The sequence below is a fragment of the Aspergillus udagawae genome (assembly GCF_001078395.1).
Source record: "Aspergillus udagawae IFM 46973 DNA, scaffold_4, whole genome shotgun sequence".
Taxonomy (NCBI): Eukaryota; Fungi; Ascomycota; class Eurotiomycetes; order Eurotiales; family Aspergillaceae; genus Aspergillus; species Aspergillus udagawae.
In genome coordinates, this window is record NW_025091267.1 from 3,537,954 (window position 1) to 3,557,878 (window position 19,925).

Genomic DNA, 19,925 nt, shown 5'->3' on the forward strand with positions numbered 1-19,925 from the left:
GGAGCCTGATTCGCCCCGTGCAGGCTTCCTGCAATATCGTGGTCAGAAGGCTTGCTCGTTAGTGACTAGAAAGCAACTCGGTAACCAACGGAGAAATGCGAGTCAAAGACGTTGGCAAAAAAGTCGGACTGCGAGCAGGTGGTCGCTTTATGGGCTGGAAAGATATGATCGCCGCAAAGAATCAGAGAGTCGCTGTACATGGGTACTGTTTGGACAGATCTCCTTAGTAAATCTACATGATTGTGGCCTCTGCGGAACTCACATTGCGATGGAGGATGCCATCTGGTTTCTGCGATTGGATTCTGCAACGACTTCTAGCTCTGACGGATCCTCCCCGGTGTTCATCCCATCTCGAGCGTTATTATTGTCTGAAATGACTGCAGCCATCGTCTAGCTGTTCTCAAGACAGAGGAGAGGGCTTGAGATCGCAGATTCCGACTCTAACACCGACTGCTCCGAGAGAAGAAGGAAACCATGGTGAACGATCGTGCTGATATTGCGATACCAAGATAGAAGTTTAATGCTAGGCAAGAAGCGAACGAGGATGAAGTATATTTCGGTACCACAAATGGAAGGAGGTTGCCCAACCTTCCGGTACCTCAAGACCAAACCCGCGTATTGTAACAACAGTCCAGAACAATCTCTGGTCCAGATTTTGATCCAAGAGAAGGGTCTCTGTTGAGAGTCGCAGAGACTACCTCGTAGCTCAAGTTCTGTCACTCAGCTGCTCTGTTTCTGGAAAATAAATAGAACGTGCCATCTATGTAAAAGCCCACAATTCGATACTTCAGGGTATATCATTATGCCATTATTCCGTAGTTGGTCATATATCACTTATATCACACGGCCACACCCCCTTGGAATGATCAGCAGAATCACCGCCATAAGTCTTGCCGACTTTGACGTCTCCAGCCTCCACTACTCTTTGGACGATCGTCGTCGACGGGTACGGCGAGAAATCCGCCGAATCCATTTCCGACGAGCACACTCTTCCTTGCGTCTCCTCCCCAAGTCCGACTCAACTGCGCGTCATGGAAGCTCACCGGACGGGTCGTACTCTCCCGCCGGCCGCGCGTCTGAGGCGGCTCGTACGGAGTAAAGTTCCATTCCAGTTCGTCCAAGCCTTTGCTGTACACATTGAGGGGCTGCGAGAGACCGCCAGCAGGGATCTGCGGGCCGTTTTCACCACCTCCAAAGATTCGAGGTGGAGGTGCAAGCAGCAGGGCTTCTGGGAAACTGGCGTCGCGAACATATAAGTCGCGTAAAGCTGGAAGACAGTTTGACATTAAAGAAGAGATCAGGTAGGTATAGTATGAGGCTGCAACAGGTGCTAGACCATAAGATGCGCTTGAAGAAGTAATCTCATAGTGCAGCATTTTGAGCGACGTGGACACCAACGGTGGTACCTGTTCCGTGGGAAAGGATCTGGATACCTCTTGAATGAAAAATAGTCCTTCAAGACATGGCGCCAAGGCTAGAATTTGATAGAGGGTGGATGGAAGCACTCCGGTGGCCGACAAAGTCAGATAATGTAATGATTTGCGATTCACAGGAAGGGAGAAGAACGCGGCAAGCCCGCTTGCCGTGACCTTGGGGGTATCTCGAAGTGTAAGCCGTTGGACGGCTGGAAAGGGAGGCAGTGATTGAGAATGTCTGAAAGCGGAATCGTCAAGCCATGGGAGGTCTTCCAATGCCAATTCACGCAGCTGGGGGAAAGCGCCCAGACTAAAGCGGAGAATGTTTGGCTCAATTTGGAGTCGCGACAACTCCAAGATTTCCAAGTTCATCCACAAACGGGATCCGGGCAACTGCGAGAAGCTTCCTTCGGAGCCATGGCGATAGGCCATGCGTCGTATATCGGGACAACGGGCCATAAGTTCTTGCTTCAGAGCAAGACACGCCGGGTCATCGCTGTATAGGCCAGCCGGCAAGTCAACGTATCGAAGGTTGGGACACACCGAGATCGTTCGGGCAATGCCCGCCTTGTTTGCTTCACGCGTCATGTATGGCATTCGCAGAGACAAGACCATGCTTCCCAGCTCATGTGCATGTCGCACTGAGCGCATGAATAATTCCAACCGGGCCTGGGGTGCATCAATGGGATCACCATTGCGGTCAAAGAAAGAACGGCGCTTTCGCCTGGCTGCCAATTGGACTTCAAGTTCGCAGTAGTGGACGGCATCGATGCGGACATGGGAGTACCTGTGTATTGAGATGCATATGAGTGGGGAGAACGAACAACACAAGACACGAGTAGACCAGAGCAGAGAAGCTTACAATACACTTCGAGCAGCCAGATACCACCGCTTGCACACCACAGCACAGTGTGCTAGGTCGCGCATGTCACAGAGCATGCAGCCATCCTCGGTCATGGACTCTTCGGAAGTCGCATAGCTGCTGTCTGCTGCATGGGGACAGACAAAAGCAAAGATTCGCGCCAGAACTGGAGGAGGAAGGATCTTGGTGTAGTCTCGTCTTAGCGTGGGAACTGGGGGAACACTGTGATCGGGAGAGATGCGGAGATGTTCATAGCTGGCCGCATTCCCCGCACGGCTGTGACTCTTGGAACGCCGTCGAAGCCGGTTAAACAAGCCCATAATGATTATGATATTATTGCTGGAGGCAGTTTGCGGAGTGGGAGAAAGACGACATTGATAAGGATTGTTGAGTTAGAAGATCACCAAGGGGGGGCGAGGTTTGAAGAGTGATCAACTGGAAATTAAATAGAGATGAAGGAGGGGGAGGACCGGAGGATCATCAAACTAGAGGATAAGCGAGGCTGAGAGAGACAGTCGATTATGATTGGGACATGCACTTGTCTTAGTGAGTTGGATTATTGGACGACCTGGGAGGATTGGACAGTTGGAAAGCAGAGAGACAGATATCCCTTTTTGATGCCTTTATCCGTCGAAATTTGGGTTCAGTTTCCGATTGAGTTTCGACCACGGAGTAGAAGACGGCAAACGAAAGGTAGGATCCTCCTTTTTTAACGGCTGGAAGTGTGATAATGTGATTGGGACCAAGGGCGATGGACAAGCGCTGGAGGCTTCTTTGTCGCTGGTCTTGGCTATTTGGCTGGTCTTGAATGGAGGAATGAAGGATTGGGATATTCCTCTTTGGGCTTGTCTATTTTTATCGATCCTATCAACAGGTCGCCATCCTAATAGTACATTTGTCGCGCATGAGTATTTCAACGTCCATGTCGATTATTAGCCGTCAATTCTTTGACATGCACAGGGATATCCAGCAACCCTTTGAATAGACATTCAAAGGTGATGCCGATTGCCAAGCTAGGAGATTTGTACGAAACGCGGGCGGGTGTTTCATGTTGGCAGTCAGAACTGGCCGATCAGACAAAAACCAGTGGGGTTGTAAATGAACGACGTTTCAGCCTTTGAACTGTTCTTTTCGAAGTAGCCAGTCATAGTCTATGTTGCCCAAGCCAATCCAGACCTCTTTGATTAATTAATAATTGGACTGAATCATAATTGAGCTGGTGATCAGTGCAGCATTCTGAGAGCACGTGAGCAACAATCGGGTCTTGATAATCGTCCTATGAGTATAAGTACTCGCACCAATATCCTCCCGAAAGTAAGGTTGCAGGAGTACTCCGTACCAATATCAAAACAATTGATTGATATTACTCATTGGTCAGTTATGGCTGCTACTTCTATCATACACTTAACTCCTATGTTAAGTGGAGGGCCGTCTCCAGTTGGCCAGACTCTCGTATGAGGTCAGATTGGGTTTGAATCTGCAGGAAATCAAGAAACTTTCTATTCGATTCTGGGGAAGCTTGATAAGGTTATGTCTATATCCAGGGAGGTCCCTGACATCTTCAGCCGTCAATCAGGGAAGTCAAGGCATGTCTGTCCAGTATTGATTTTGCCTGACATCGTCATGATGTCATGGCATCATGATTGAATACATTCAAGAAATGGGATGAATTACCCATTGTCCATGGTATATAAGCAAGATGCAAGAGAGTCGCATCGGAGCTGTGAGACTCCAGAGTGCGCATTGTTCTCTCTAAAAAACATTCATTTTCATGCTCTGCACAAGGTTCGCAACCGCTCGTTGTGCTATCAATTGGTCATTCTCGGCTGCAATTCGCCCAGTGAAGCATCAACAGCCAATCAAGCGGGTTTATCTGACCAAGACTGCTCAGACCGCGTCAAAGTATCGTTTCCAGCTCAGGCCATTTTCAAACACAGCAGAAGACATGCCAGCTAAGGGATCGTCACTCCCCAAATCCAATGCCTCCAACGCGCCATCTGAGCGCCCTATGGAGAATGAGGAATGGAAGCAACGTCCTCCGTATCTGATTCAACCCCCTGAGGAATTCGGTCCAGTGAAGTGGCGAGCCAAATGCCAGTGTGGTCAAGTCACCTATAAGATTAACCGAGACAAGCCGCTCAAGGCCAAGTACTGTCATTGTCGAGGTTGCCAAATCATGCACGGTGAGTAGACCATGCCATATAGTCCATGCGATGTCCAAGACGTTGAGAGACACTGACCTATTCGCAGGAGCTCCCTTCCAATGGGCTGCGATTTTTCACAAGTCTGATTTGACATTCGACAAGGGAGCCCATGGTCTCTCGTTCTATTCTTCTGCTCACAGTACAAGAGAATACGAGGTCCCAACAAAAGTATCATGCTCATTCTGTCGGACTCCTATCATGGACGAAGGACGAAATGTATGCCTCATCTTCCCAGAAGCCATTGTCGCCGGTGATTCCGACGAGGAGCGCCAGAAGTGGAGGGAGGCTTTCGCGCCTGAGTATGTCATCACTTCTCAACGATTGCCATCGCAAATCCCTGGCTAACTTTACCACGCAGTTGTCATATTTTCTACGACAAACGTTGTATAGAAATTCTAGATGGCAAATCTAAGTGGTCAGGGATGGATGAAGAGAGTGAGCTCGTGGACGACTATGGCAATAAGAAATCAGAATAAGCATACATATTGCATATTCAATTTCTGTACTGGGTCTGCTGATAAATGCTTACTGAATGATATCTTCAACATAACTCATCTCTGTTCTATACTTTCATTCCCGCGGTCTGCCTACACTAGAGCCCGGAAGCCAATAAAAGCCATTCTTCAGAGCATGTTGCAGTAATAACATGAAGCTAATTACCGATTTATGCTAGTGGAAGATTAGCTATCACAGTGTCACTCGGGGCCCTGGACCGCATTGGGAAACTCGTCCTAGAAACGGCCCCCAGTTGAGCTTGTGATCGACGCGATCACTGATCACTCAGCTTCGGCTTCTCACTTGAGACAACTATGCATGATGGGCCGTTCTAATTACATTCGACTGCCATCCATCAGCCAATCTCGTCACTTGGTTCCTGGGACGCGTCTCATTAGTAACTAAGTTCTTCAAAATATTGACACCTTGAAATGTAACGCGAGCTTTCAATCTGTGGTCATCAACATAATGTTACCCTATCTTATAGGCACTAGTACTCACCAGGATCGGGTTCCTCAAGGCGCTCATTTGCAAGGATTTAAGAGAAGGGATTCCCTCAGCACAAGGTAGATTTGATGATGGATACTCCTCATCCTAAGTATGCAACTGTGAACCACTACCAAACAACTTGTAACCTACTATGTGGTCAAAACTTCATTTCATCAGTCTTGCTGCACTGACTGCCAGGTTGGCATCAGCAGTCACTCAAATCACAGACAATGAGATGAGCAATCTTCTGAGTCAAGGAGGCGTCGAATTGGCGGATCGTTACGCCCCGCTGTGGTTTTTCGGTCAAGCTCTGAATCGGCCTCCATGCTATCCTACATGGGCTTTTGGGGGCTCTCCCACTTCGTCTGATATCTACGACGACGCTCACAAAACACCAGCCGCGCCACAGTGTGGGTATCCCAATGTTGGATGCAAATGCCGCAACCCCGGCGTGGGGATCGGTAACCGCGGACCGGCGTTCCCGATATACTTCACTTACAAGAGGTGTAATGACAATGAAGTGCGGGTGGTGTATAACCTGTTCTACGAGAAAGATGGCGCTGAGGTCGTCGGTATCGAAACTGGTCATGATTAGTGAGTATACTGAATTTGCAAGACAATCAATCGGAGGAGCTAATCGGTGTCCAGTGACTGGGAGAGAGTGATCATCATCCATTCAAGAGACGCAAACAACATGTGGGCGCCGTCCCGTGCCCTTCTCTCTGCGCACAGCGGCTACCATGACCTCGCATGGGGAAATATCCAGAACACGCTTACCACCGACGAGATCAACGCCGGGGACGCCAAAAATCCCAACGGTGTGCAGAACAATGACCATCCAAAGGTCTATGTTTCCTGGTCCAAGCACGCTCACTTTGATGACCGCAATACCGGCTGGAACGATCCCATCAGCCAGTCAACAGATAATGCCTTTCGCAGTGATGACTGGTGGTATTATGTTGACAAGAGCTATTATGTGAATTCTTCATCTGTTTCTTCCATGGCAGTCCGGAGTTTGCTGACAAGCATTAGATTCTGTCGGACGATACTACAGCTGCTGGCAAAGCTCTCGGGTCTGCGAACTGGGGCGATGCAAGTAGTAACCCTCCTTCTGTGCATGCAAGTGTGTGCTCGGCGCCATGATGATAATAAATGAGTCTGCATGAGATTGGCAACTAGGTTGAATTGCTCAAAACTTCCTACTCCATCTGTGCACAGTCAGTCTTTTTGGGAGCATAGACAATAACGCATTATTGTTGTAATATGCGAACTGAGCAATCAACATCGAAAAATACCTACCTAGCTGTGGGAGGGTCAACCCCGTAGTATGACTTTGCCGAATGACGTCGATGCCCAAAGCAGCGAACCCCACCGTCGCAACTCGCCAGACAAACCAGCCAGTTGACTCCAGCAAACTGTATAAAGCGACTGTTTCAAACTCACACTTCAAACGTAGGTCAATTGAATCCAAAAGCCATCAATCTTCTTATTCCTCGTTATCAATTACAACCTACCACCCATTTCAACCCCCCTCAATCAACCCCGCAACACCGTCCCACCATCCAGAAATCCACCAACTAACAGCATCAATCACCAGCTCCAACTTCAATCCGCAAGAATGTCCTGGTTCCAAAAAACCTTCACCCTTCCCTCTCGCTCCCGCGGCTCCTACCTCATAACCGACGAAGTCCTCTCCCAACTCCCCGAAATACGCAACTACAAAGTCGGCATGCTCAACCTGTTTGTGCAGCACACCAGCTGCGCGCTCTCGCTGAACGAGAACTGGGACGAGGATGTGCGCGCCGATATGAGCGACGCGCTGGACCGGATTGCGCCGGCGGATCGGAAGGGGAATCTCTATCGGCATTCGGCTGAGGGGGAGGATGATATGCCGGTATGTTCTTTTATGTTATTTGTCGCTTCTGTCGTTTGTGAATTACGTTGTCGAGGTGGAGAATGGGGGCTAATGAATGGGGCAGGCTCATATCAAGTCCGCCCTTGTCGGCGCGTCGGTCAATATTCCCATCTCGAATGGGAGGTTGGCAACGGGTACGTGGCAGGGGATTTGGTACCTGGAGTTTCGGACCAGTCGGCACACGCGCAAGGTTGTTGCGACAATTCAGGGTGAGAAGGCGTGACTTGGTGGAGGGGAGGGTGGTGTTCGGGGGTGTCTATGACAGCCTACCAAAGTCACTAAGTTTATAAGTGGATGGAAGGCTCGTTTGAAAGCATAGACGCAACGCTAGCCGTGGAAATGTCTTTGTTAATAGTATATGAATGCTTGGTGTATATATCATAACCGCAGATAAATCAAGCAGTGAATGATTGAGGCTTATGCCCATCACCCTAAACGGAAGAACTTGAATCTAGCAGTTCATTGATCTGGTACAAATCTGTACATGAGCCCGGCAAGGGCTAAAGAATATCAAAACAATTCATCAACGCCAACAATGAAAACAACCATTCTTCTACCGCTGCTCGAATGCACCTTCGGTAACACGTTGCGTCTCGTTCACCTCAGTGGCATCACCGGTGGGTTCAAGGGGGTAGCTGGTAGCGGGGAGAGACTTGAGGTATGCACGGTGCTGCTCGTGGGCCTATAGATCATTTGTCAGCGTGTCCATGCTCCAAATCCACAGGAAGAACTCACAAAGGGAAGACCGCAGTAGCCGCAGGTAGCAATCTCGGGCTTGTCAGTGTTAATGAAGACACGGGGGTGACCCAACGGGCCGCCGCCGCCGTCACAGCTGACAATTCTCTTGTTGGTCCAGCGCACGGGCTGCTTGTGGATAAGTTCGATGGCGGCCAAGGGTTGAGGCTAAAGGAATCCATGTTAGATATACATGTCATGCATTGACACTCCAATCAGTTCCCGCCAAAAGTTCGCTACATACCTGAAGCTCCATAATGGTCTGCTCAAAACGAGGACCGGTCATAGCCTGTTCCCTCGGCTGCTGGCTAGCGGCCCATGTAGTGGCACGGTTGGGGGCCTGAAGCTGGCGGCTACGCTCGCCGGCCTCGGGCTCCTCGCGCAGGGGAGCATCCCATACACCCTGCGAGTCGGTAGGGGTAGCATTGGTGGCAGAGACATTGGGCTTGGGAGTTCGCGGGGTCGGGTCGTTGGCTTGCATGCGGTTCTCTGTCAGGCGAGGCACGGTTGTCGAGTAGCTGGCCCGGGCGACGAATCGGGGAGTCCACGCCGTGGAAAAGGCCGCGACGCGGCTTCGAGCACAGGACAACATGCTGGGCAGTCGGGGTCCCTGGTGGCACAAAGGAAAAGGTGTGTCTTGGGCGGCGGAGGGCGGAGGTTGTAGTCGGGATGAAGGGTGAGGTTTGCGGGAGCTCGCGCGGCCGCTTGTTTGACCAATGGGAGCCGCCCCTGCGGCTGCTACGGCGAAATTCTGCCGCTCGCAATGAAATAATTTCTTGCCTGTTTCGGTCACTGTTTTTAATGTGATCGTTGTTTCTGTTTGAAAAGGTCTCACTCGTCAAGCCAAAGTCAGGAATTGAACCAAGTACTACCTGCTCAAGGGTTGGGTTTTGATTCACGCCCTCTTTGTTTATGTTACTTGCGTCCTCCTCTTTCATCTAAGAAGCGTCATCATGCCTCCATCTACGTCCTCTGGCTCTAAGCCAGAAAAAACCATGTCGTCACGTCTACTAACTATGAAGGTGCGCCAAAAGCAATGTCCTCTACGATTTGTTTCTCGACTCGGCTGACCAAGTGCGTGCAGTTCATGCAACGAGCTGCGGCCACCGCTGCAAGCAAAGAAGTACCCCAGACTTCCTCCGCCGAACAGTCCACCACTTCAACACCGAAACGACCAAGACTTTCCAGCGAAGGCGTATCACAGAGTCCTGGTGCAACACCATCGTCAGATTTAGAAGCCATCTCGGCTGCTCTCGCAGCTGAGGAAGAAAAGCGAAGGGAAGCCATCGCCAGGCAAGCTGCAGATGCTGGCGAAACCGAATGGGTGCTCGACTACTCAGGAGCGGAAGATATGGGCAATGAGTATGCAGCACAACCCCTTGTCATTGCTGCGGACTCTCTGGATGCGGACGACGACGATCTAGCCTACGGTGGTCGACAGGCTTACGGAAATTTCAAGCGCAAAAACAAAGTCGAGGTTTGTGATTGTCTTCGGCATACTACGAGTATATATAGCTGATAGTGGCATCCATCAGCATTCCGATGCTAGCGCAGATCCGACAAATCCTGAACAGATTAATTCTATGATCAACAAGGCGAAACAAGAGGCCAGACAGAGACCTGTGAAATTGTCTCAGCTATCAAGTATTTCTGGAGGTCGTCATAGCTTTGGTGGGGGCGAGAAATCGCAGAAGAAGCGCAAGCATAAATAAACGGTCAGTCGACGACGAATTTCTTGTTTATCTTCTCAAATGGACATGCTCGATGCTCAAGGGCGCGCAAATCATGGTCAAATGATGCCGAACCTGCTTTCTGTCTGCATTGCCTCCAATTGTCCTGCTTTCAGAACCATCTCCTTGGCTATGGCGCTGTGAGACCTGCGTTTTCCGCGTGAAATGGTTCGCTCGTTGTGGCTCGGACTTGTTGCAGATGATGGGTACATTTTCGAAGCCGGACGAGACTCGTGGACTTGACCAATAGACTCGAATCTTCGAGTCATCGGGAAAAGTGAAAGGAACGGAACGAAATCCGACTTCTGGTTGCACATTTTCGAGCAACGTTGGCATGATTTCCACAAAGTATTGCGGTTTTGCGTCGTACGGAGAGCACCTTGTGGGATCCTCCAAGGTCTCATACGACCGAGACTGCAATGGTGTCTGAGCCTCATCTGAGGTTGACTTCTGCTTTTCCTTGGGTTAGTGTTGTCTATGCCCAAGAGTGATCACCTTACTCGAGCAGTTGGACCTTTCGAGTCCTCAACGGATTGGAGTTCTCTTTTATGGGTTGGAAACAACACCGCGATGCCCATATCTCTGCCAACGGATCGTTTGATATCCAGGCCCAAGGGGCCCACACCCTTTGGCATTGTTGAGCGTGCCTTGTCAACTCGCAACGTCACTCGAACCAGGCGGGGTTGCTCCGTCTCAAAGTCTTCCATACGGCGAAAACGACGGCAAGGCATCTTTTGTGGGACTACCTCTTGAGTCTCAAATCCAATTGAACTATAGGAGCGTGAAGGCAGCGACGGGTACAATGATGACCTTATAAATTACCAGCACTTTGTGGTGCAAATTAGTTTAGCTCGAGTTGCTATGTTCTTATAAGATGGCCAGCATGATGGCCAGCATGATGGCCTTGAAGGAGAGCATAGTTGCACTTGTACCTCCCAATGATCTGTTGTTTGCCAAAGCAAACAAGAGGAGCATATTCAGAGAGATCAGCTCATGTCAGCCCGATATTGGCCTTGTAAGAAAACCCTGTCCAAACATCCGACGAGACACATTCCTCAAATATGCGTTTGCTCAATCCGAGCTATTTGTATTACTGAGTCTATAGTTACCTCTAGAACGCCGCACAGATCCGCTGGGGCTTGCTTTTAATCCCGCAGCCATTTACAAATCAATAACTCTGTAGACAAACAGATCACCTTCTAAATCATAACTTGGCCTTCTCTTCCTTCTCTTTCTTCTGCCAGCTCTTTTGCGTCGCGAAATTCACTGCCAGATTCCAAGCCGCGATGCCTACTCCCAACGGCGGTGCCAGCAACAGAACCCACGCCCACCACTTCGGGCTTGATGCCTTAATCGTCTCTATCGCCTTACTGACCTCCCTCTCCAGGTCGGCTTTATCCCCATCATTCCACACAATAACCCCCCTCGCCGACCCAGTCCCCCGGAACTCCGCCTTCTCGACCTTCCCACGCACATCCCCCTGACTCCTCACTCTATTCTCCGCATCCTCAGCCGACAAATGCGGATCCCGCGCGCGCAGCCGCGCCATCTGCACCCCCGGATCCCTCACGCCCACAACCACCACCGTCCCACAGATCAAATCCATCCCACTCTCAAACAACAGCGGCACGTCAAGCACAACGGCCCAGTGGCCGTGCACATAGTAGTACATAAGCGCCTTGTAGATCTCCCACCGCACCGCGGGGTGCACGATCTTGTTGAGGATCATGCGGTCGCGCTTGCGCTCCTCGCTGGTCCCGAACACGCGCCGGCCGAGCGCGGGCCGGTTCAGTGGTCGGTGTGAACCCGTTGGATCATCGTCTGAAGCTGGGAGGAGGAGGTCGGGCGTGCTGGGGCCGAAGTAGTTGACTATTGCTTTGTAGGCTGGGGTGCCTGGTTCGACGACTTGGCGGGCGAGGAGGTCTGCGTCGATGATGGGGAGGGAGTAGGGGGCTGAGGAGAGGAGAGCCGAGACGGTTGATTTGCCGGTTGCGATGGAGCCGGTTAGGCCGATTATGAGCATTGTGTGTTTGGTTGTTCCGGTAGACAGAGGGGGAGGTTGTGCTCTGGCGGAGGGGAGGTGGGTCGGCGTGGGATAAATCTAGCGTCTATAGATCGGATTGGGGCTATGAGGTGTCGATTTAATTGACCATGTAGGTCGTCAGGATGCCGTTGTTGTGAATGATGACGTTGAGTGTCTATGAATGAGGAGCCAGAGTTGGAGGTGATTTCGGGATGCGGGGACTCCCGTCAACCTCGGCCGAACTATGACACGGATAGAGGAGCTGCTGGCTGTCACGTTTACAATTGAGCTTGGTAGGAAAAGCTCACTAATCTTGGGTTGTCATGCACATGTCTTATAAGAGTAAATAGGTATCATCGAGAAGTATATTACAAAACTATCATCATACTTTTCGTCATGCTGGACAGGTTCGTTCAGAACAGCCTATATGGTTCCGGCAATTCAAGCCGACAAAGAGATAGTGACACCAAACTTCTCAGAAGCGATAGTATCTGCGACGACAAATCCAGCCCTTGAAGGTGATGTACCGGAGCGAGGCCATGTCAATTGAGTTCTCCTAGAGCTCGAGGACGTTCCATTGGTTGACTTAGACTGGCACGTCCCTTGAGCCAGCTTGCAGTACAACCAGAATGAACCAGTCAAGCTATAGCCCTCAATTGGTGCAGCACTTCTACCCGCCATTCATGGCATGTTCGGCGAAGTGTGCTTCTCAAGAGCACAGGTACTTGACGCAGGCCGGACCTAACTCAGATGAGCAACAGCGAATCTAAGCTTAGCTCTCTGGAAGTCCCGTGCTGGGATCTTGCTGCTGGCCCTTCCAACCAATGTAGGGCCAACCCTGTGGAAGAGTTGAGTAGGGCGGCAGCACATAGCGCCCAGCGCATTCCCTTTCATTTGGACATGTCAGATCGCATAAACCGAACACCTTGCAATAGCATTCTTCCGCCGTGGGGCAGTATACTGGTCCCTGGCCAAAGATCACTGATAGCTGTTAGCACTGCATCTTATTTTCAAGGACGCTGTGACTCAGGGATCGAAAAACATACTATGCCATGAGTACTCCATAATCCGTCCGCTTAGATCATCCTTGAGGGGCGTTTCAGACAACCATTTCCTAAACCGCACATAGTCACTCTTGGGCCTTTCGCGGACCTTCCAGCTTGTGACCCCAAACTGCGCGCAGCATGACACTCCAACCTCGTCCGGCACGTCAACCCCAGGAAATAGCTCCATGAAGCCTGTTTTGAAATACTCCCCCGCATGCACGTCGTCACGGTGCGTATCGGTGTGCGGGTGGATCTCCGCCGGACATCCGAGAGTCCAAGCACAGCGCAGATTGACATAGCCTTGCTTTTGGAGATAAGGCACTTGGAAACGACGGATGATGGGAACTCCGTCGTAGTAGGGATCGTCGTTGTGCCATTGATAGCGCTGCGAGTGGATGAAAAGCATCACGTCGGGTAGGTGGTCATAATTATCAATTATGTATCTATCATCTGCCATCAGTACTAACCTTCACTCAAAAAATAACAAATCAAAGCAAAGCTCATACGTCAAATATACCATAGACTCCCGCCCTTTGTTCCGCGCCACGGTCAACTCTGCGTTCTTATCGTCGACCACGTAGACACTCTTATGCCAGTCGGGGAAATTCTCGAACAACCACGAGGTATTATCACTCTTCATGCTCGCGACCACCATATCTTTTTCGATTCTCTTGCTGTCATGCGACGGGGACGCTTGCCCCGAACGCGAGTCCCGGTGCGCCCCTTCATCGTGAACCACATTATGAGCCGAGACCGCCGACTCTTGGTCTCTAGAATTTTTCGCAAAGAACAGAAAGTATAGAGCGTAGACGATGAGAATTGTGACGAGGATAGCTTTTTCCTTACTGCGACGGCGCGGGCTCTGGACTCCGCCGCCGAAGAACAGCATGGTTGCAGACGTGGGTGAGAGGCCGAGAGTGGGGGCTTTATGGCAACTCCGCTATTACTGATGACTGAAAGAGTATCAGCAGCATGGAGCAGCGACCATCGCGGCCGTGTTGAAGAAATGTTGAGAATGCGCAGAGTCGGCTGCCTGGAGGTTTAGACAGGGTTCGAGGGTGGATTCAATTGCGTAAAGACATTCAAAAGGAATGGGCGCTACTGGTCGTTAATCATGACAGAATTAATATTAGATTCGAACAAATGAGCACTCAGTAAGAATGCATTCCGTCGAGCCAGCTTTCACCAGCCGATGATCAGATTGAGTGGACGAAGCTGGGGATAAACTCCAGGTGTCCAAGTCCAAACCAAACAAACTTCCCCAGAACCACACATGTCCACTATGTGGATCCTTGGATTTGTGCAGTTTATTTCTACCAATGGACATGATCATGAGAGGACAGCTCCAATAGAAACTGGTTGCGTTGAAAAATAGATCATCAATGTCATTCCTCATTCATGAGCCCAAGCCTAAGGCATCCTGGCCCTTTTATACTATCCAAAAGCTGCTTATATACTGCGCTTTATTGACAACCATCAATATGGCCGATATACCAGTTATGGGCCTCAACGCTGGTAGAATCCTCTCCCGCATTTCCACCGCTCGAGTCGATTCCCTGGACGACCGTGACATCAGACGTCGTGACAGGTGCGTTGTCGCCGCTTGTGATCCAGTACTCCGGGCTAGTGTGGCTGAAGCCAAAGACTCGGGGCGGGAGTCTGGGGACAATATCGTTTGTGTGTGTGACACGGTAATTGGAACCCTGTCCAGTGATGAATGTTGCCAAAGCCTTGTTTCCAACACGGGGCGATCCGTAACCATACTTCACAAATCGATTAGTCCATTTACGCCCTTACATAAGTTGACAAGGGGTGACTTACCATCTGAACGGGAATCCCTGCTTTCCGCAACGTAGCAGCCCCCAGTGTTGCAAGAGCAGCGCCGAAGCTGTGTCCAGTAAAAACGATGGTATAGCCAGGGTAAGCTGCAATGGCAGAGTTGAGCTCGGTCGTCAGCGCATTGGCAACGACTTCCCAGGATTTCCAGAATCCCCCATGTGCCGCGCATCCGCTGCAAACATCACTGATACTGTCCAGACCGAAGTCCAGATTCGCAATCCAGGTGTCTATCGTGCGACTTCCTCTGAAAGAGACCACAAGTAGCTTGTTTGTGGTGTCTGCAACCAAGAAGCCTGCCACGTCTCCGTACGAGGAGGAACTACCAGCTCTGTTAGATATGCAAGCTACTCATGCATGGGATCGACATACTCGTAGAACTCCGAAAGGGTCTTGGTATTGGCTGCCTCAACCAGCGGACAGTTCCCAGCAGAGCACGTCAGCTTGGTGCCCGTAGAATTGATGTTGTTGGTACAATAAGAGGCAGCAGAGTATTGCGCAAACAATGACAACTTTTGCAACACCGACGATGACACAGCTACCTAACAGTTAGGACCGCACAGAGCTCAACCTGTAGGAAGCGTCGGTCATACCTCGCTCTGCCAACCTTGCTGGCGCCGCAGCACCCAGCGCAGCAAACGTCGCAACAGCCAGCGTACAGACAGACTTGAACTGGACCATTATGCCGGACTAATACTCGAGACAACCTTGTCAGAGTAATGTAGGCAGACTCTGCGCGATAAGCCCTGAGAAGACGACGCGACACCTGGATGCCCATCCTCAGCAATCCGCAGGATTGCGGAGAATTTATATTCAGCCAGAGTCCACATCCCAACTCATTGCCGTACTCTCCACTCTCCGATGGTATCCCACCTTGTTTGTCAGCTGAGGGCATTCCTCGCGAGCAATCCAGGGCGGGGTAAGCCCAGTCAGCCATCAACCAACCGGCCTCATTGTGAACATGGCACGGCGCTTCTCTCGGACAATCTGACACGTTCCTGGTGAGTTCTCCATTCCTCGCTGACCCAAATAGGATGTTTGCCCGCCGCCAGCCATAGAAAATCGAAAGTAGTATCTTGCCAAGTGCTAAAGTAGCGTGTGATGCACCCCACCAATTCCGGGATAATCCCCGCAGTCTGCAGAAGCCCCAGTCGTTCTAAAGCTAGAAAGGTGTGAAGAACGCGAAGATCAGTAAGCCAGGCTTGAGAATGAGGTCCTGATTGGTCGAATTGTGGTTTTCCAAGGAACATAGTCCATCGGTGACCGGCCTAAGAGGAATCAATCAATAAACTCCGTGTCTGGCACTTTAGTGGTGACGACTGATGAGAAAGATGGCTGGCGGCTAGTGAGAAATGGCTCACGCCAAGTTGCGGGCCAAATCATCCTACTCCGTGATACTGAGGAATCATACCGGCGGTGTGAATGGTCGATTGCAAGAGATGCAACTGAATGGTGGAAGATTCCTCGTTGCGTACTCTGACGCAGGGGAAGGGCCAACCATAATTGACTGTCTTATACGAGGTGTCGTCACGGAGCATGCATGGCGCAGACTGAGCCTTGCTGTCTAAAGTAGATAGCGTCGGCATATATATTCCAGCAGTCCTCATGACCATGTACGAGCTGTGGAGCACATGAAGCCGAGACTCAAGATAATTGACTTGCCCGCGTATATGCAATGCAACACTATGACCCCAGCCTTGACCACTACGTAGTGAGGGACTTTCCACGTGGTACTAGAGCATACAAGGCGACTTGACCGAAGCTACTCTGGGATCCCATCCAGCTTTCTTCTAGAAACGAACACCTATAATTCACTGACAAGCCTGATTGACTTCTAAAGGACACCTCAAACCCCATCAATTGATGCTCGAGATGCAAATTATCCATAATACCCAAGGACGTAAAGAAAGAGGAAAAAGAAAAGCATACATTCGCTCCTTGGAACGCCGACCATGTACATTAAGAAATCACATCTGACTTTGATGGCAAAAGCTAGGGGGAAATTACTGGCTCACATAGTATTAATGCTGTAATCCAATCAGTTTCTACGCTTGACGTGCAAGAGACAACTGGAGCCGGAAAGATATTATGCTAACATACCGGACCATTCATTGGGCTGCAGGGCCCGTTGACGGCTTTAGTGTTATCACTGCGCGTTCTCCCCTCCATTCTCCCCACCCTCCGTGTAGTCCGTCATACCAGCGTCCTGCCCGTCGTCGGTTTCGCCTGCGAGAACCTTGGTCCGCGGAATCTGGTGCTCGGGCAGAGGCGCCCCGGGTGTGGCTGCGACGACATTGTCGTTCTCATCAACAAACTCAAAATTGTAGCGGGATAGCAGATGTGGAATGGCAGAGAGTTGCGGGCCGTAGCGCGCTGTATTGTCGTACAGCTCGAATAATGGCACAGCGAGCAGCTTCATGTTCTTCGGGACCGAGAGGACCTCTATCATGTTGCGGCTGGTTAGAACTCTCCTAAAAAGTGGAAGAAGGCCTAGCGAAAATCTGCAAACTTACTCTTCTTAGGCAGCTGGATGAAGTACAGCTTCTTACACTCCTTAGGCCGCGTAACGTGTCCGGGGAGAAAAGGATACATGAAGGTCTCGAAATTCGGCCGCCACCACTGCGCAAGCGTATCACCGATCTCCCAGTCTTCATTGACGCCTTCCCCCGAGAACTGGGATCCCACCGGCGCCAGACGCTCGTTCAGTCGCTTCTTGAATCCTTCAACCTCGTCATCCTCGAAGTGAAGATAATCACCTGGTCTTTAGCACGAGAAGCATTAGCATTAGTTTGAGATCGTTTGCTGAGCCGGGGTTACTGTTTCAGGTTGGCTCTCGAGACTCGCCCCAGCTAGAAACCTATCACGACGTACAGCTTGAAGAATGCATTTGCGATCTGTAGCATCAGAACATGAGGGTGGTTGTGTTCGTGGCAGACAAGGACTCCCTCGCAGGTTCGTCGCATGCCATGTTTTTCGTAATGCTCCTCCAGACGCTTTAAACGAGCCAGGACTGAGGGATCCTCTTCAGGTTGTGTCTCCTTGGTACCGAATGTGTAATTAGAAAGGGGATATAAACGGATAGTCTTGGGTTGCTGTGCGGAGAAGTCTTTGGGAACGATAGGTCTGATAGAATTTATACAATCAGTATGAATGACTGAGCGCAAAGCAAGACAGGCAACAGAGCCCCAAGGCGAAAAGAGGGCAGGGTGCAAGCCAGACTCACGGATGAGAACTTCGCATCGATGTCGCTGTAGCTGTTGACATTTTGAGGAAAGTATATTGTAAGAGGATCCAATATGTTTTTTGTGGTCCAGCAGGGGAGAGGTTCCTTGAAATTGGAGGTGTTTATATGTAGCTTGCTTGTCGCATGTCGAAGCTCTGTTATGTCCAGATCGGAGCTGCCCGCGAAAACGTTCGGCCGGATTCCGAGGCACTGCTGAAACGTAACTACTTGAGAACAACTTTCGATGTCGACCACTGAATCAGGTTTCTCCTTGGTATATTTAATGAGATTCCATTCATAAGGGGGAATAGCCGCTAGAGTAGCAGCTATCCTGTCACTGTCTAACAAACGACGCTTTAGAGGATCAAAGATGATTTTGACGAGCCAGGGAAATCACTACGCTACGCGACAGTCTTTCGACTGTTGTTGATTAAATCATCCCATTCAAGAATTCCTCGGTGCTACCAGTGCAGTTACCGGTGCAGTTACCAGTGCAGTTGCCAGTGTACAGTATAGAGCCTTTCTAAGTGGAGAAGAAGTACATTGTATAGCAAGTGCAAAGAGTCAATAGAATCGAGGGATGCGAAGTCAACAATTCGATCGCCTGCCGTCATCAAGCATTGAAGTTGTCCAAGATAGCCACATCCTTGATCTTCTCCCAGACCGCATCGATCCGCTTCACAGCCTCCGCACTCAGAGGACCCCTCTGAATCGCCGCGACCGTCTCCTCAAACTGACTGATCTTAGACGCTCCGACTATGACCGCATCCCCTAGATCCTGGCGAATATGCGAATGGAAGAAGATCCACCGGTAGGCCAGCTCTGCCTTGGAAATTCCCTCCGCCGCCGCAATCTCAGCCCAGTCATCCAGCGCCTCCAGCAGTGCAGGCTTATTGTAGAGCTTATGATAGACCTGACCAAATACAGTGTTTGGGTCCCAGCGTCCCTCGCCGCCAGTGAGGAGCTGCTCTTTCGTCTTGGTCAGGAACCCACCAGCAATGGGGCTGTACGCGTAGAAGCGGATGTTGTTTTCCCGGAGGACGGGCAGTAATTCCGTCTCGTTCCGGCGGGCTATGGCGTTGTAGTTGCCCTGGTAGACGGAAGGGAGGACATAACCCTTCTCCTTGGCGACGCGGACAACTTCCTGCACCTCGTCCGGGCGGAAATTCGACAGGCCGAAGTGCTTGAATTTCCCTGCCTTGTAGAGCTCGTTGATGCCCGCGAGGGTCTCCTCGAGCGGGACCTCGCGATCCGGCGCGTGAATATAGTAAACGTTCACCTATGATCACGGTCAGTCCGTGCAATCGAAGTCAGATGAGATGGAAGCAAGCTTACACTATCCGTGCCCAGCTTTTGGAGACTCTCGTTGCAGACTTTGATCACCTGGTCTTTGAGGGAGCTTCCAGGGGCGAAGCCACCACCGACCTTGGTGTCAATGACGAAGCGTTTCGCGGCATTGGTTTGTCCCAAAAGTTCCTCGCTTGCGCCGTAGATCTGTGCCGTGTCGATGGCCTTGACGTTGTTCCGTTCCAGGGCTTGAAGGAACTCTTCCACCTTCTCCGGGGTGGACCACTCAGGAATACTGAAGGTAGCAGCGCCAAAAATTATCTGGGCGTGAGAATTGGTCATTGTGTATCACGATCAAGGGGATTGCCTGAAGCAGATATGAGTTCAAAAGAAGATGATGTGGATGTATTATGCTGATGGATTGAACCTGTCATTAAAACGTCAACCGGCTTGGTATTTATACTTTGCTCGACGGCCAAAGTTGCGTGGGAATTTGAACATTATCCAACTGTAAAGTCCGTTGATCAAGCTTATCTCCATACATGAAGTGTCTGAATCGTCAATTTGATAGCAAGAGATGAAGCCATTGTACACGAAGTAACCAATTGTAGTGGTTTAGAATGGACGAAGAAGATCAGTAGAAACACGAGAGGTAAAGCGGATTT

General features: G+C 50.5%; 12 protein-coding genes across 12 annotated transcripts; 4 read left to right on the forward strand and 8 right to left on the reverse strand.

The window, feature by feature from the left end:
- Window positions 1-875: 875 nt before the first annotated feature.
- Aud_006601 (F-box domain protein) lies at window positions 876-2,597 on the reverse strand (the record flags this gene model as incomplete). The annotated part of the gene is made up of 2 exons (XM_043291500.1): window positions 876-2,202; window positions 2,278-2,597. The coding sequence occupies 2 exons, from the start codon at window positions 2,595-2,597 to the stop codon at window positions 876-878; spliced, it is 1,647 nt and encodes a 548-aa protein (XP_043147435.1).
- A 1,625-nt stretch (window positions 2,598-4,222) lies between these two features.
- Window positions 4,223-4,957, forward strand: Aud_006602 (GFA family protein; the record flags this gene model as incomplete). Its single annotated transcript, XM_043291501.1, has 3 exons — window positions 4,223-4,460; window positions 4,528-4,780; window positions 4,840-4,957. 3 exons carry the CDS (start codon window positions 4,223-4,225, stop codon window positions 4,955-4,957), a joined length of 609 nt encoding a protein of 202 aa, XP_043147436.1.
- A 743-nt stretch (window positions 4,958-5,700) lies between these two features.
- Aud_006603 (uncharacterized protein) lies at window positions 5,701-6,608 on the forward strand (the record flags this gene model as incomplete). The annotated part of the gene is made up of 3 exons (XM_043291502.1): window positions 5,701-6,059; window positions 6,114-6,441; window positions 6,498-6,608. 3 exons carry the CDS (start codon window positions 5,701-5,703, stop codon window positions 6,606-6,608), a joined length of 798 nt encoding a protein of 265 aa, XP_043147437.1.
- A 475-nt stretch (window positions 6,609-7,083) lies between these two features.
- Aud_006604 (YjbQ family protein) lies at window positions 7,084-7,603 on the forward strand (the record flags this gene model as incomplete). Its single annotated transcript, XM_043291503.1, has 2 exons — window positions 7,084-7,359; window positions 7,445-7,603. 2 exons carry the CDS (start codon window positions 7,084-7,086, stop codon window positions 7,601-7,603), a joined length of 435 nt encoding a protein of 144 aa, XP_043147438.1.
- Window positions 7,604-7,933: 330 nt separating this feature from the next.
- Aud_006605 (zinc-finger domain-containing protein) lies at window positions 7,934-8,707 on the reverse strand (the record flags this gene model as incomplete). The annotated part of the gene is made up of 3 exons (XM_043291504.1): window positions 7,934-8,062; window positions 8,116-8,283; window positions 8,360-8,707. 3 exons carry the CDS (start codon window positions 8,705-8,707, stop codon window positions 7,934-7,936), a joined length of 645 nt encoding a protein of 214 aa, XP_043147439.1.
- A 361-nt stretch (window positions 8,708-9,068) lies between these two features.
- Window positions 9,069-9,827, forward strand: Aud_006606 (uncharacterized protein; the record flags this gene model as incomplete). Its single annotated transcript, XM_043291505.1, has 3 exons — window positions 9,069-9,137; window positions 9,200-9,592; window positions 9,651-9,827. 3 exons carry the CDS (start codon window positions 9,069-9,071, stop codon window positions 9,825-9,827), a joined length of 639 nt encoding a protein of 212 aa, XP_043147440.1.
- A 77-nt stretch (window positions 9,828-9,904) lies between these two features.
- On the reverse strand, window positions 9,905-10,162 carry Aud_006607 (uncharacterized protein; the record flags this gene model as incomplete). Its single annotated transcript, XM_043291506.1, has 1 exon — window positions 9,905-10,162. The coding sequence occupies one exon, from the start codon at window positions 10,160-10,162 to the stop codon at window positions 9,905-9,907; it is 258 nt and encodes an 85-aa protein (XP_043147441.1).
- An 887-nt stretch (window positions 10,163-11,049) lies between these two features.
- On the reverse strand, window positions 11,050-11,868 carry Aud_006608 (putative dephospho-CoA kinase; the record flags this gene model as incomplete). Its single annotated transcript, XM_043291507.1, has 1 exon — window positions 11,050-11,868. One exon carries the CDS (start codon window positions 11,866-11,868, stop codon window positions 11,050-11,052), a length of 819 nt encoding a protein of 272 aa, XP_043147442.1.
- Window positions 11,869-12,640: 772 nt separating this feature from the next.
- On the reverse strand, window positions 12,641-13,803 carry Aud_006609 (DUF3431 domain-containing protein; the record flags this gene model as incomplete). Its single annotated transcript, XM_043291508.1, has 3 exons — window positions 12,641-12,849; window positions 12,915-13,357; window positions 13,421-13,803. The coding sequence occupies 3 exons, from the start codon at window positions 13,801-13,803 to the stop codon at window positions 12,641-12,643; spliced, it is 1,035 nt and encodes a 344-aa protein (XP_043147443.1).
- A 574-nt stretch (window positions 13,804-14,377) lies between these two features.
- On the reverse strand, window positions 14,378-15,431 carry Aud_006610 (lipase family protein; the record flags this gene model as incomplete). Its single annotated transcript, XM_043291509.1, has 4 exons — window positions 14,378-14,677; window positions 14,736-15,072; window positions 15,123-15,288; window positions 15,344-15,431. 4 exons carry the CDS (start codon window positions 15,429-15,431, stop codon window positions 14,378-14,380), a joined length of 891 nt encoding a protein of 296 aa, XP_043147444.1.
- Window positions 15,432-16,896: 1,465 nt separating this feature from the next.
- Aud_006611 (cleavage and polyadenylation specificity factor subunit 5) lies at window positions 16,897-18,014 on the reverse strand (the record flags this gene model as incomplete). The annotated part of the gene is made up of 4 exons (XM_043291510.1): window positions 16,897-17,192; window positions 17,264-17,511; window positions 17,622-17,873; window positions 17,974-18,014. 4 exons carry the CDS (start codon window positions 18,012-18,014, stop codon window positions 16,897-16,899), a joined length of 837 nt encoding a protein of 278 aa, XP_043147445.1.
- Window positions 18,015-18,586: 572 nt separating this feature from the next.
- Aud_006612 (aldo/keto reductase family protein) lies at window positions 18,587-19,602 on the reverse strand (the record flags this gene model as incomplete). The annotated part of the gene is made up of 2 exons (XM_043291511.1): window positions 18,587-19,252; window positions 19,309-19,602. The coding sequence occupies 2 exons, from the start codon at window positions 19,600-19,602 to the stop codon at window positions 18,587-18,589; spliced, it is 960 nt and encodes a 319-aa protein (XP_043147446.1).
- Between the last annotated feature and the right edge of the window lie 323 nt (window positions 19,603-19,925).